This window comes from Mytilus trossulus, chromosome 5 (genome assembly GCF_036588685.1).
Source record: "Mytilus trossulus isolate FHL-02 chromosome 5, PNRI_Mtr1.1.1.hap1, whole genome shotgun sequence".
Lineage (NCBI taxonomy): Eukaryota > Metazoa > Mollusca > Bivalvia > Mytilida > Mytilidae > Mytilus > Mytilus trossulus.
Genome location: NC_086377.1, coordinates 11,680,713 through 11,695,144, shown reverse-complemented (window position 1 = coordinate 11,695,144; position 14,432 = coordinate 11,680,713). Strand labels below are relative to the sequence as shown.

The 14,432-nt window shown below is 32.0% G+C and overlaps 1 protein-coding gene across 3 annotated transcripts in view; it reads left to right on the top strand.

Annotated features, from left to right (window-relative positions):
- LOC134718522 (uncharacterized) overlaps nt 1-14,432 on the top strand; it is a 54,657-nt gene that overhangs the window by 19,524 nt on the left and 20,701 nt on the right. For 2 of the 3 annotated variants that reach the window (XM_063581112.1, XM_063581111.1), the window contains one exon: nt 11,672-14,106. In XM_063581112.1, coding sequence (XP_063437182.1) covers nt 11,674-14,106 — 2,433 coding nt within the window. In that variant the 5' untranslated portion in view covers nt 11,672-11,673. Of the gene's footprint in view, nt 1-4,712; nt 4,932-11,671; nt 14,107-14,432 lie in introns of those variants that run through there. The other variant, XM_063581113.1, reaches the window with a different exon arrangement.

Sequence of the window (14,432 nt, the reverse complement as noted above, 5' to 3'; positions counted from 1 at the left end):
TATTTTTCTATTATGTTTTAAAAACTAAGAAGGTAAATTATTTTGAAAATGTTCTTGGTATGAACCCACCCGAGCTATCTGATGCAGTGTTAGATCTTTTAAATAACAGTTATTTTGATAGTGTAAATATAGAATTACTAGATACAGACATTTCGGAAGACGAAATTTTCAAAGCACTAAAGAGACTCAAATCTGGTAAAAGTGCTGGTAACGATGAAATTGTAGGTGAGATGTTTTCGTCATGTCCTTCTTTTTTCGCACCTATTTTAAAAAGTTTATTCAACTCGATCTTTGCTATCGGAATATATCCAGAAAATTGGACTGAATGCCTAGTTATTCCTGTTCCCAAAAGTGGCGATCTTACAAATCCGATTAACTATAGACCTATAATATTAGTTAGCATCCTGTCAAAGTTGTTTACTAGCATTCTAACTGACCGTTTGTTGTCGTGGTCACAGGACGAAAATCATATAATAGACAACCAATTTGGATTCCAACCAGGACGTTCGACTGTTGATGCTATATTTACTCTGCATGGAATTATTGCACATACTCTTCAACATAAATTAAAATTATATTGTGGTTTCGTTGATTTCCGAAGGGCGTTTGATAAGGTGGACAGACGAATTTTGATATACAAACTTCTCAAATCTGGAGTTAGCAGTAAATTCGTATCAATGGTAAATTCTATTTATTCATCTGTGCGTTTACGTGTGCGGTCTGGTGGAGTAATATCAGAGGCTTTTGACAATCATATTGGCGTAAAACAAGGCGAGCCCTTATCTCCGTTACTTTTCTTATTCTTTATAAATGACATTATTCAAGATATCTCCACCGATGTAAACGAAGATGTCATATCTTTGAATGGAGTCCTTATATATCTAATACTTTTTGCTGACGACACCGTTTTATTTGGAAAAACACCGACTGTTCTGCAACACTTACTTGATAAACTTTTACTTTACTGCAATAAATGGAATATCGAAGTCAATGCTGATAAAACCAAAGTAGTGGTATTTAGAAATGGATTTAGACCAGTAGAGACTATTTTTTTCTATGATAATAAGGAACTGCAAGTTGTAAATTCATATGTGTACCTTGGTGTATTATTAAATTACAACGGAAAGTTTGTACATACTCAGAAACGTTTAGCACAACAAGGATCTAGAGCCATGTCATCTTTAATGAACTCTCTCAAACAATTCTTCATCACTCCAGAAGAACAGATGTTTCTTTTCGACAGTATGGTCGGATCTATTTTAGGCTATGCATCAGAAATATGGGGTTTCCATCGTGCTAAAGATATCGAACTTATCCATAATCGTTTTTGTAGATTTATATTAAAATTGGGTAGAAATGTACCAACATGCTTTTTATATGGCGAACTTGGCCATTTACCTCTTTTTATTGTTAGAAAACAAAATATATTGAAATATTGGTTACATATTATTACAAATAAACCAAAAGTTGTATATGATGTGTACAAACTCTTGTATGACGATGCTATCAATGGTTATGTTAACTGGGCCTCAAATATTCGTGATATGTTATATGATCTTGGTTTAAATTATTTATGGCTAAACCAAGATGCTAGCACAATTTGTATAAATAACATTAAAACTCGTATTAAAGATCAATACTTGCAGAATTGGTCAACTTCTATTCAAGAATGTAGTAAACTGTCTTTTTATAGTACATTTAAATTAACTTTTTATATTGAAAAATATCTGTCTTATAGCAATAATGTTAATCTGTTAACAAAGTTACGTAGTGGAACATTAAAGTTAAATATCGAAGTTGGCCGTTATAATAATATTCCTAGAGAAAATCGTTTATGTGAATGTTGTAAAATGTGTGTTATTGAAGATGAATACCATTTTGTTCTTGTGTGTCCATCTTATAGATCTGTACGAACACAATTTTTACCAAAGTACTATTGTCATTGGCCTAATAATACCAAACTATCAAATTTACTACAAGCTTCTAGTAAGTCTCTTACGATCAAATTATGTAATTATGTAAAAGCTGCATGGAACATTCGATCTTCTATAGTCTCATAACTTAATTTATATGTCATTGTATCATACTATAATTGTTCTCTGTTGTCTTCATGTTTTATATTATGTAATATATGTTGTTAATTTTGCCATAGCATGTCTATGCTTTGCAATAAAGATTCATTCATTCATTCATTCATGAATTTGTATATAGAAAAAATAAAATATCTCATTCGATGTAAAAATTTATTCAATTTTGAAAGGTTATTTAATTGAATTAAATATTGGGTTGTTAATTCAAATTATTTAAGAAACCGTCAAAAATGTAAATTGTTTGATAAGTTAACTAAAGTACTTTTGGCAACAAGTCCTTAAATTGGTAAACAGAAACATAATTTGTGTAAATATATTTGTTTATAAGTTTCAGTTTAGTTTGTAATAGTTTTAGTTAAATTACTTTTGTTTAATTATGTCACTGCGTACATATCTTGAATGTACAGTTAAGTTTTGGTATTGCGGGCTGCCATAGATTTATTTATATGGAAGATAACTCAGGGTTTACTTGCGACAAATTTGCGGGACAAATAATATTGTGTATTTTCACCAGTTTAGAGCCAAAATAAGTCATGGTTAGTGTCAGGCCTGGGGCCATTACATTGCAATGTAATGCATTACATTACAATTACTTTGTGATTCTTCCATTACAATTACAATTACAATTACATTTTTTCTTACATGTAATCCATTTCATTACAATTACTTTGCCTGTGTAATGCATTACATTACACATTACTTTTTCAATATAAAAACAAAAACCATTTCAAAAACAGAGGTATATGTACATTGTATACAGTGTTAGGGACATAGACTTCAAATACTGGTTAATTAATATGTCCATTGCACTTTATCATCATAAGTGGTTTAAATGTGATGCCATTAAGAGAACAGCGATCAGTTCTGTACACCTTTCCAGCAATACTTAAAAGCCTTTCTACAGGAGCTTATGTGTGGGGAATGGCTAAATACTTGATAGCTGTATTAACCAAAGAAGAAAGGCACACTGAATTTGACCTCCATTATTCCAGTGCATTGATTGAAATTTTTTCACATGGCTTAGATAAGTAGATGTTAACATCATGTACTGCACCTTACCTGTGTCTTTACCCTTTGATTGAGTAGTAGGAGGCATGAAACTGAAAAAGTAACTTTTAAGTTTCTTAGGTGGTAAAAAATAAATAAATTATCATATAATTTTGTTTCTAACATTGATCACTTAATCATTAAGACATCATTAAGGATTTCAAAGGGATATAATAAATGTGTCATTAAAGGATTATCTTGTGAAATGCCTAAGGGTTCTGTGAGGACAAACATAAGTTGAGAAGATTTGATTGCAATTAAAACATTGTGATATTAATTAGGTGAAATAACAACACAGACAGGACCCAAAAAAATGTTGTTTGATATATTCAATATTTCATTGAAATACATGGAAGGTGTGTATAGAATAATGAAATTTCCATCTTCATATTTTTTTCATTGATCTATATAGTTTTGTTTGATAATTTTTTTTAAAGATTTTTCAAAGACCACCTAACACCAAAATATTCCCATATCATATTAAACATATATCAGAAACCAAGATCAAAGACACCATTTTATATTTCTTACCTTAATGTGTGTTTTAAAGATTGATGTAATTTATTTAATACAGTAATTAACTGTGACAAAAAAAATATTTCATACTTTCTTTTGTTTTTGTTAATATTCTATTTTTATTATACAATATTCTTCAATTTTATCTATTTTACCAATTTGTAATGAAAAGTAATGTACTGTAATGGAGGCATTACATCAATTTTTAACTAAAGTAATCATTACATTACATGTAATTGTAATGCAGAAAATGTGCATTACAAATTACTTTGCATTACATCCAAAAAAAGTAATATTACAATGCATTACAATTACAAATTACCATTACCCCAGGCCTGGTTAGTGTAATACATTTATTATTCAATACATTCATGTTATTTTTCCATCGTCGCCAAGTAACAAAGCTTGTATAAGCAAAGAAACATTATTTCTCCTGAATTTCCCATTCCAGCCTTGTGATTTCTATATTTTAAGACTTTGTTTATTTACTATCCTAGTAGTTAAGAATGATGCATATAGTTTAAGGGCATCTAAATATATTTCTTTATTTAAATTGTATTTTACTTTAGAGTAAATTAACTCAGTAGTCCCAGAATGTTTAATTTTAGTATGTGAGCTAGGTCCCCAGAGATAACTTAAGTAGTTATCCCCCCTTGATATGCAAATTAGTTTGCAAGTGTTTGTTTTCAATTAGAATATTTTGTATATAAACTTGTTTGAGATTAATTACATGTTTCAGTGTGGCATGTCTATGGAGAGTCATTTTAAACAATGCAGATTGTTTATATTTAGTTTTAATATTTTATAAAGATGATAAAATTTAATGTTAAAGATTTTTTTAGTAATAAAAAGACAATTTGAAATTTATATCTGTTTGGTTAAGGCGTTATAAAATCATGTTCATTATTCAGTAATAGAAATCAGTTAGAATGTTTTATCTTTAAATTTCATATCTTATTTGGTTTAATTATATTAAGCCATGTAAAGGCTTAGTTTATGAAGTTTTTGGTATTGTTAGTTTACTGTCTATTATTATGTTGTGATGTAATATATATTATAGACTCTGCCATACGCTATCAAGACATAAAGACTCTTTTTTATTGAATCCTGGTTTTAACTATTTTCAGGCCTGCCAAAGACAATTGTGTCAGCTTTCTGTAAGAAGCACGCAGCACTCGAAAATAAGCTCACCGAATAGCTCATCACCCTGTTTGCTCTACCCACACAATAAATACACAGAAAACTTAGTTGTGTCAGTTGCCCCAGTTCACATCGCAAGTAACTACTTTCATTAGGCATATCTTAGTTATCTTTGCGCCGTGTTCGGAAATTTTACTGGGCTGGTGATACCCTCGGGGACTAATAGTCCACCAGCAGAGGGCATCGACCCAGTGGTAGTAATACAATTAACGGTACAAATTTTCTTGCACCAGATGCGCATTTCGACAATCCATGTCTCTTCAGTGATGCTCGTGGCCAACATATTTGAAATCCAAAGCTTATATAAAAGATGAAGAGCTATAATCCAAAAGGTCCAAAAAGTATAGCCACATCAGTGAAAGGAATCAGAGCTTTGCATGAGGGAGATACATTCCTTAATTTATAATAATTTCTAATATTTTGTAACAGCAAAAAATCCGTATTTTTATGCCAGTAGCTACTGGGCTGGTGAAACTCTCGGGACTAATAGTCCACCAGCAGAGGCATCGACCCAGTGGTAGTAATAAAATTAACGATACTAATTGTATTGCACCAGATGCGCATTAAACATGTTTACGAGATCTCAACTCTCCCCCTATACCTGTAGCCAATGTATGAGATGAGAAACATGTTTTACTTCAATGCCCTTTATATTCACAGACAAGACAAGAGGTTTTTACAAGAGCAGTTTCTTTTAATATTGATTTTTTAGACTTAAATGATGATGAAAAATTTATATTTTTATTTACAAATAAAAATTTATGCTTTTATTCGGCCAAAATCTGCCATGATATTTTAATTCAAAGGAAGAATGTTTTATATAGATAAAAAATGTTTTATATTTTTATCGAGCTGTCCTTTTTTATGTAAAAGTCTCTCATAACTCTTTTGAGAGTGGCTCTCGAATGTTTTTAAGATTGTTTTGTACTTTTAATTAAAACATGTTGTATATATATTGTGTTCATGTTTGTATTGTACATGTAGAGAGGTGAGACTATAATAAAATATTTGATTTGATTTGATTTGATTTGTATAAAAGTAATCGATAACAATACGCCAATTTCTATTCTGGCAAATATTGATACCATAATAAATTTCCAATATCATAACCTGGGGAAAAAGCAATTATTAAAAGAAAATGAATAAAGTCTTATTGTAGCCTTTTTTTCAAGTCTTTTCGTTTCCACTTGCAGGTTCGTCTTTATAATGTAAATGTTTTTCTTTTCGTTTTAATTATAAATTTAACTTTACATTTAATAAAATCCAAACTTGAAGAAAACAAATCTAAAAGTTACAAAAGGTAACCGAAATTTGAATATATCTCGAAACGTATATCAGCGTCAATTCATTTCTATTTCCTTTTTGGGTCTTTGGTGTAAACCCCAAAAAAGTAGTTCCGACCACAAAGAGTAGTGTCCCTTTGAACGCTTGTAGATTACAATAGAAACTGGCAGTTTCTAAATCGAGACGTCACAATACAAAGTAGCAAGTCTGCATAAATATTATATTATATTTTTGAGAAAAGCCTAGCAAAATCTTCATTTTGTCAAAGTATCAGTAAAATTCTATTTCGAGAAACATATTTCTATGATCTACCTTAAGTAGTGCCACTATTGTGTTAGATTCAATTTATATTACTCACCAAAGAACGTTGTCCCGAAGTCCCAAAGAGTATAGGCTAAATCTGAAGGACATGGTCATCTATTATAGGATTAAACACATTTTTTCTAGAGGTTATTGATGTGAATACCGGGGCGATTAACTCATAAACTGAATAAAAGTCCGAAGTACTTTTATGTAAAGTTTGTGAGTAAGAGCCCCGGTTTACACATCAATAACCTCTAAAAATAATGTGTTTAATACTTATAATTCTTCAGCCGACCATACGCGATTATTAATTGACATTATTTGATACTTTGATGGCTACTATATGCACCATCAGAAGCACAATGGCATGTCGAAACTATAAGGAGTACGTCGCCATCTTGACTTTCTAAAAAACTGAAATGTTCGATAAATGCAACAGAATCTTAAATGAACTAGCACCTACCTCAAAAACTTCATTTAAATTATATACTATCCGAATTTAAAGAATACAAGTAACGAAATAATCTTCCGTCTGAAAGTTTTCAATCATATGACGTCGTGTTTGCTTTGACGAAAATTCGCCAAATCATTCGTGAAATTTGCCGTAATTTTATTTTTATACATTTTCGAAGGTTTAGTGCATTTATTTTATTTCTTTTTATTGGATTAAATATACATTAGAATATAATCAACTGTTATGCAATTGTTTTATAATTTCAACTTGCTGAAAATCCAAGTATCCCTGCAAGAATGTAAATCGCGCATGAATAGATTATAAAGTAGTTTCGGAAACATGGTTTATCGAAGTGTAAACCAAGAGAAAAATTCTAATTGACCAATCCAATTCAAGTATTTATAGATATGCAAATGAGATAAGAATTATCACTGTATATATCATTATTGAATGTATCTTATTATCGTCACGGAAGCAGATCTGCTAAAGGAAACACTAAACCTCCATATGAATCAACATTAAAACAACCGTAATGATGAATACGGAAGCACATCTGTTTCCGGGCATACATGTCATGTTTATCAAGTACTTGGCAAAGCAACGGCTAATAGAAAAGATTTATACTTACTGATATGTTATGCCTACTGGAACATTTTTATAATACCCTTGTATATAATGTCTGACTTTAGAGTATTATAAAAATCTTTCAGTAACCATTAAACTTCAAAGAAAAAGGACGCTCTTTACATAAACTTAGTTTCATGCTTCTAAGGGAACTAAATTGTTATCTAATTTGAAGGAGCAAAATTAATTCAGGTCGTTATGTTTCTATTATAGTTTAAACTTTAAGCTAGTCATAGTCGTTCCATGATAATTAATCTTTTTTCATATTGCGCTTTTATAATCACGCTCTTTCTGGATACTTAGAATCGATGTGTTCTGATTTTTTTGTTCACTCTTTGTGTCAAACACAGGGAGTTGATGACATACAATTGAATTTGATTGTTTAAGGTGTCACACGCTACAGTTATTCTGTCATTTTTTTATATTAAAAAATCTCGATAGAACTGTTGCAAACACAATGCTGAAAGATCTTTATAACTGAGTTCAGTTGGTTTCATTTTAAAATAAGTTTATTTCAAGGCTCGATTACTTTATCCGAATTGTATTTTATTTTACAGGCTTGGTAAATAACATGTTCGTAAAAATTAGGATGTTTTCACAGTTTTAGCTGCTTATTTACAATATTAGGAAAACTGAAAATACATTTTGTTTTGCTGTATATACTCTCAACTACATGTCTGTTTACACAGTTTTGGTTGATGGTTGCTAATATCATCACCTAAACTTGGTATGTCTGTTTTGGATCTCCTGGTTTTTCCCGTCACGTTCTTCATTACTGCCAGTACAAAGTCTTGAATACGACAATTGTTTTCCATTTAATCCTTTGAATGATAAAGTAGTGCATTGAGTTATGTCAGGTGTCATTGCTGTCCACTTTTTGAATCAGCCATGTTAATTCTTCTTTATATCCTATTTGTCAATTCAATTCTTGATGGTTAAAGTCACTCAAATTCAATCTACAAAATAGATACAGGGAGATGTGATATGCCGATGAGACAACTGGTCCGGGAACACAATTTAGTTCCCTTTAATTTCAGTATATTTTTTCTTAAATTTTTTTTTTGCCTTTCCTTTGAATTTTTCCCCATTTTTTTGCTTTAATGTGAATGTAAGGTCATCTAAGAGAATTTCTGTCAAATTTATTTTTCATATTTTGAGCAGAAATGAGTAATTTGGTTAGGTAAACATAGGTGGGATTTCCCATTTTCGGAAGCTCTCTGGCTTAACCCATACTGGTGTCCTTGTGTTTTGTGTTGCCAAGAGAAAATGAGACGATGAAGTTTTCTAATTTTTTTATATGTTTTGTTGTTAATGCCAAACTTTATGTACACCAAATCTTGTTAGAAAAGCGCAGGTGGGATTTTTTTTATTAATCAATATGTTATAATAGACAGATAGGGGAAATTAATTGTGTTCTCGGACCAACTCTCCATCCAAGTAGCAGTCTATAAAAGTAAATCAATATAAGTCAAGGTACGGCCTTTAACAAGGAGCCTTGGCTCACACCGATCAGCAAGCTATAAAGGGTCTAAAAAAATACAAGTGTAAATATATTCAACATGTATGTATCAGTCCATCTTATATTGTTAAGATTTCAATGTCAACAGATTTGACCATCAGCATTATTTCAAGATTGTATATACGGACTTCAACAAACAATGAAAAACTAAAAAGTATAATAAAAAAATATCAAGTAAATTTAAGTGATCACGACTATTAATGTACTTTAAACGACAATATAAATTGATTAATAGTCCAAAACATGCTACGAATAATTGTCCGGAACACTTTATCTATTATCCGGAAAGATGATGTCTCCCTTCAATATAAATCTGTTATCATAAAGGAAACAGACTTTCCGAATCTCATTTGTTTCGGAGTTTGTATTTGTATAATTACTTGAGCGACAAATCCCAACCCACTTTTACCACTTATGTGGTAGATAGCGGATAGTTTTAACTGAGAGGAGAGAAACTATTTATTTATGTTATGTTTATTGGTCTTTTTCCAATTCATATTGTAATTTGAAACCAGAATTTTATTATATATTATCCTAACAACATACATTTGAATACAGTACGACACAATTTCAACAGTTTAAACGTAAGGAAATCACAATCTAGCACCATATTTGAACGACTCATATATAATACAAAATATATATATCTTTATTGTCGTAAACCAAAGTATAGTGGAACAGAGATATTTACGAATAAATAAGCATCCATAGTATATTTTTTTAATACAAATGTAAAGAAGAGACATACATAAGTTACCTAGGAGATTCTAGGCATGTTATAAAATTCTTATAAACTTGTATAAATAGATAGGTTGTTGCTATTCATTATACCTTGGAATTTTAAAATAATGCCATCTACCAATTTCGATAAGACTTTTGTCTGTTCAAAGTTCTAAATCTACAAAATGAAGCAACATTTTTTTCATCAAAAATATCAACGAAAATTCGAAATTTATACTATTTTTGAATAATTTATACTTTAGAGATTTTTAGATTTCTGTAAAGTAGCATACCATAGATGTCTGAACTTGTCATATTATCTTAATTTAACACTTTCATACAACCAGTTTTTACTTATTAGTGTTCCATATATTTAATAGTCCACAATTATCAACCACATATTTTAAATTCTTACACCAATCTGTATTTCCATTAACACTACCAATAGCAAGATTGTAAAGAATAGTTGTATGAGGCAACTTTATCAACGAATAAAAACGCTGTTCAGAGAAGAGTCGACCTCTTTAAATGTCTCGTAATATCTTTTCTTTAAACCAAAACAGTTACGTTTTTATATAAAAAAGAAGATGTGGTATGATTGCCAATGAGACAACTATCCACAAAAGACCTAAATGACACAAACATTAACAAGTATAGGTCACCGTACGGCCTTCAACAATGAGCAAAGCCCATACCGCATATAGTCAGCTATAAAAGGCTCCGATAAGACAATGTAAAACAATTCAAGCGAGAAAACTAACGGCCTGATTCATGTAAAAAAAATGAACGAAAAACAAATATGTAACACATAAACAAACGACAACCACTGCATTACAGGCTCCTGACTTGGGACAGGCACATACATTAATAATGTGACGGGTCTTCATGTTTAGCATCTAATAACTTTTAACTGTAAAAACATGTTATTTTAATAAATGAAATGGAATAACATAACTATTTTCCACCCACAAACTTGAAAATTATTAAATTCAATTGTTGATTAATTTTAGTAGATAACTGGATATTCGAAAAAATAGACCAATACCCGTATTTCGAAAGCTTAAATTACAATAGCATAAACGAAATCGTACACATTAAACAACTGTCATTTCTACAAAACTTTTGAATTTTTGAAATACTTAGGCTTTTCTACCTCAAGTATAGATTATCTCAGCTTTGGCAAAACGTTTAGTACTTATAATCCATAATGCTATTCAACTTCGTAGTTTATTTGGCCTTTTTAACAGTAATGGATTCGAGTGGCAATAATGAGTCTTTTATAGACGAAACTCGCGTCTGGCGTATATAGTAAATTTAATCCTGCTATCTATAATGAGTTTATTTTTCTACACTTTCACGATATCTTCTTGATGGTTAATTAGGTTACCTCTGATATTCCATATGATTTATTAAATTTTAGATTTGGTACCTTTGGTTAACAACTTTTCGTGTGTTTCTCTGTCCTACATGTTCTCCCATTTATTTGTATTGCAGTCCTGTCATGTAATGTTGTCATTTTAATGCTATATTTAACGTTGCAATAAAAGCTGTAGGTTTGGCATGCCACAAAACCAGTTTCAACCAACCATTTTTTTCTCTTAAAAATATCCTGTACCAAGTCAGGAAAATGGACCTTGTTATATTATAGCTTGTTTCTGGGTTTTTCATTTCAATGTTGTGTTTCTGTTTTATCGTAGTTCTCCTTTTATATTTGATGTGTTTCCCTCAGTTTTAGTTTGTAACCCGGATTTGATTTTTCCTCAATCGATTTATGAATTTAGAACAGCGGTGTACTACTGTTGCCTTTATTAGCCTTTGTTCCTCACTTATTGCCAGCATTTCGACATGTTAGTCTGTTGAATTACTATATTATGATGTTCATGATCTCATTCAAAAATTTCGTTAATTTTACAGAGATGACGAGACTATGGTTTATAGTGACAGTACTTGTCTTTGTTTTGAATCATGGAATGGCTACACAGCCGATTATTCAAAATTCTGATATGAGAGTTTTTTGCCTGATGTTTGCATTACCGGGACGAAAAAATGGTCCCGATATTAACGGGTTCAAGAATCTATTCGATGCCCAACTCGAAAAAGTAGGCAAGAATATCTTCGGAAACATTCCGCACAATAAAAGAATGGAAGAGGCCGGAAATATATGCACATTCATGGACAGTTCGTCCCAAAAATGTGCTTACCACAGGATAACAACCATTGGAAACCACGTGATTGGTGATCTAAGAAGACTAGAAAGAAACATTGGAACCGGATTCAAAGATTCGTGGTACATGTATACAGTGCTTCTGTCCACGTGGTACATGGACCGAGTTTTTCTTAATCTTAATTGTGGCCCAGTGGATGTTAACTCGCCTCGTCCGACAGCACAGTGGGAGTATGTAGCTAAATGGAGTAAGCAGTTACTCTCCCAGGGAAATTTCTGCACTTGGTCAAAACCGTTGGACAAAACAGTGGCACATAATCTACGTCAAGAAGTGAAGAAGATTTGCGACTTTAGAGAAACAGAACCTATTTGTAGACTAGAACCGGTGCTGGACTTAGTAGATTCAATGAAAAATCTTTGCAATACTGTTCCCCAAACCGAATGGCGAACGAGTTCATCAAACTTTAAGTTCTTTAAAAGTGCAGCGTATATCAATTTCTATAGTATGAGGGTTAAAATGCCGACACATATTATTAACCTGTATGAACCCAGCACAGCAGAGGAAACTGTCAAAACAGGAATACTTAGCATCTTTTTTCAACTGTATGACGATTTTAAAGCCAACGACCTAACGCTAGCTGTCAAACTGTTAAAGATACTTCCCAAAAGTCAGTATTTACCGTGTGATTACAATGCACCATTTCCATCATTCAAATGGTTGATTTGCTCATGCGCTAAGGTGTTTAACGAACTCCGTTTGTTCCTTCAAACCTATGGGACCGGTAACGCTGATGGTTTACCTCGCAAATTTTTGGTTTCAGATATTGACTTTCGGGATTATATAAAGAATTTAAAAGTTACTCAAATAAAAGAGCTGGCAGAGAAGAATGCAGTCAGTTTACAAGTCGTTGCTCTGGATATAAAGAATGATGTACAACACCGATTTCAACAACTTGGATCATACTTCAAGAAAGTGGCCTCCTACCAGAAAGCTAAGCTAGATGCTGACGTTGGCTATCTTAAAGGTAGAATTGCAGACTATCAAAAACGATTTGTCAAATATGTAGATGAACTCAAGGTAAAGCTAAAAAAGTTACTAGTTATTTACAGAGGTAGTGCCTTGGAAGATTTACTTCAAGCCGTTTTAAAGATGGCTTTACGAATGGCAATGGCTGCAAATCCATTTAAATGGCTGACTGGTAGTGGCAATTCAGATAATATTTTGGAGTCTGCAACAGAGATCGCGGATGCATCTAGACGTTTAACTCATGCCATTGGAAGTGCAGTCAATTTTCATAAGCTTGTTGATTACAGCATTGAAATAGCAAAGAAACTGGCAAAAAATGAGAAGATGATAAAGAATGTTGGCAAGATCATGGATAATGCTGCGAAAATTGTAAATTCGTCTGGAAATGGGTATGAAATAATGCAGTCCAATTTTTTGAGAGACTATACTGCCTATTCCCCCCAAGTTACAAAAGACGATCTAGCCAAATTAGGTTTGTATTGGGAAGAATTTATCAGCGAAATATGCGAGGGCATTGCTTCCACAAGTAGTATAGCTGCAAATGCAATACGAGGAATTACTGGTGCAACTGGCAGGTGTCGTGAGGCAAAAATTACCGCCGCACAATTGGTAGCAACACAAGAGGAAGTATATGACCTCCAGTTTAACCTCATGGAAACAATGGCAAATTTAATGCGAAGCATAACACAAATACAAAGCTCTAAACTTCTCGGCGCAGGTCCAAAGGCTCAGCATCCAAGTGGTTTATCCATTGACACTATTAAAACATTAGTAGCGGTTTCATCGATGTCGTACAATATTCTACAGACAACTAATGTTCAAATGCTGTGTAACATTTTGGAATATAAGCGGGGACGAAAGCCACAGTTGTGTAACGGATTGGCTACAGATATTGACAAGTTATTAGCATCTAGAGACAGCGAATGTCACGCTGAATTGAAATTTATAACAGTGTCAACACAAAGGACAAACAAAACTGGTGACTATTCTTGGTTAGACCTTTCTAGGTTATTCCGTGGTGAGACTGTTCCCTTCCAAGTACCAGACGTAAACTGGTGGATGCAGCATGGTCAACTTTTACCATCACAAAGAAGTCATAGCTTTTATCTGGCTGGGTTTGAAATATATATGCCGATTGTTAGCGAAGACGCCCGTCCGGTAAATATTGTATTTGTTTTATAGTAAATTTAATAATGTTTTGTTTTATCAGTGTGAAAAACTGCAATCAAATAATTTCTGAAAAAAAAACATTTGTTTTCTTCATTTATGTGTTATAACTTCCACTCGTCTTTTAAAGCTAGACTTTCAAATAGAGATTGTTCGTGGTAAAACAAAAATGTGAAACGTATTAAGCATAGAAGGAAAAACAAAATTTCTACTTCCTGTTTCACATTTTGACAGGATATTATATGTCAGATGAATCCAAACGTCCAGTATTATATTAGAATAGTGTCTGAGAATTTTTTTAACTATTTAGAAAGGAA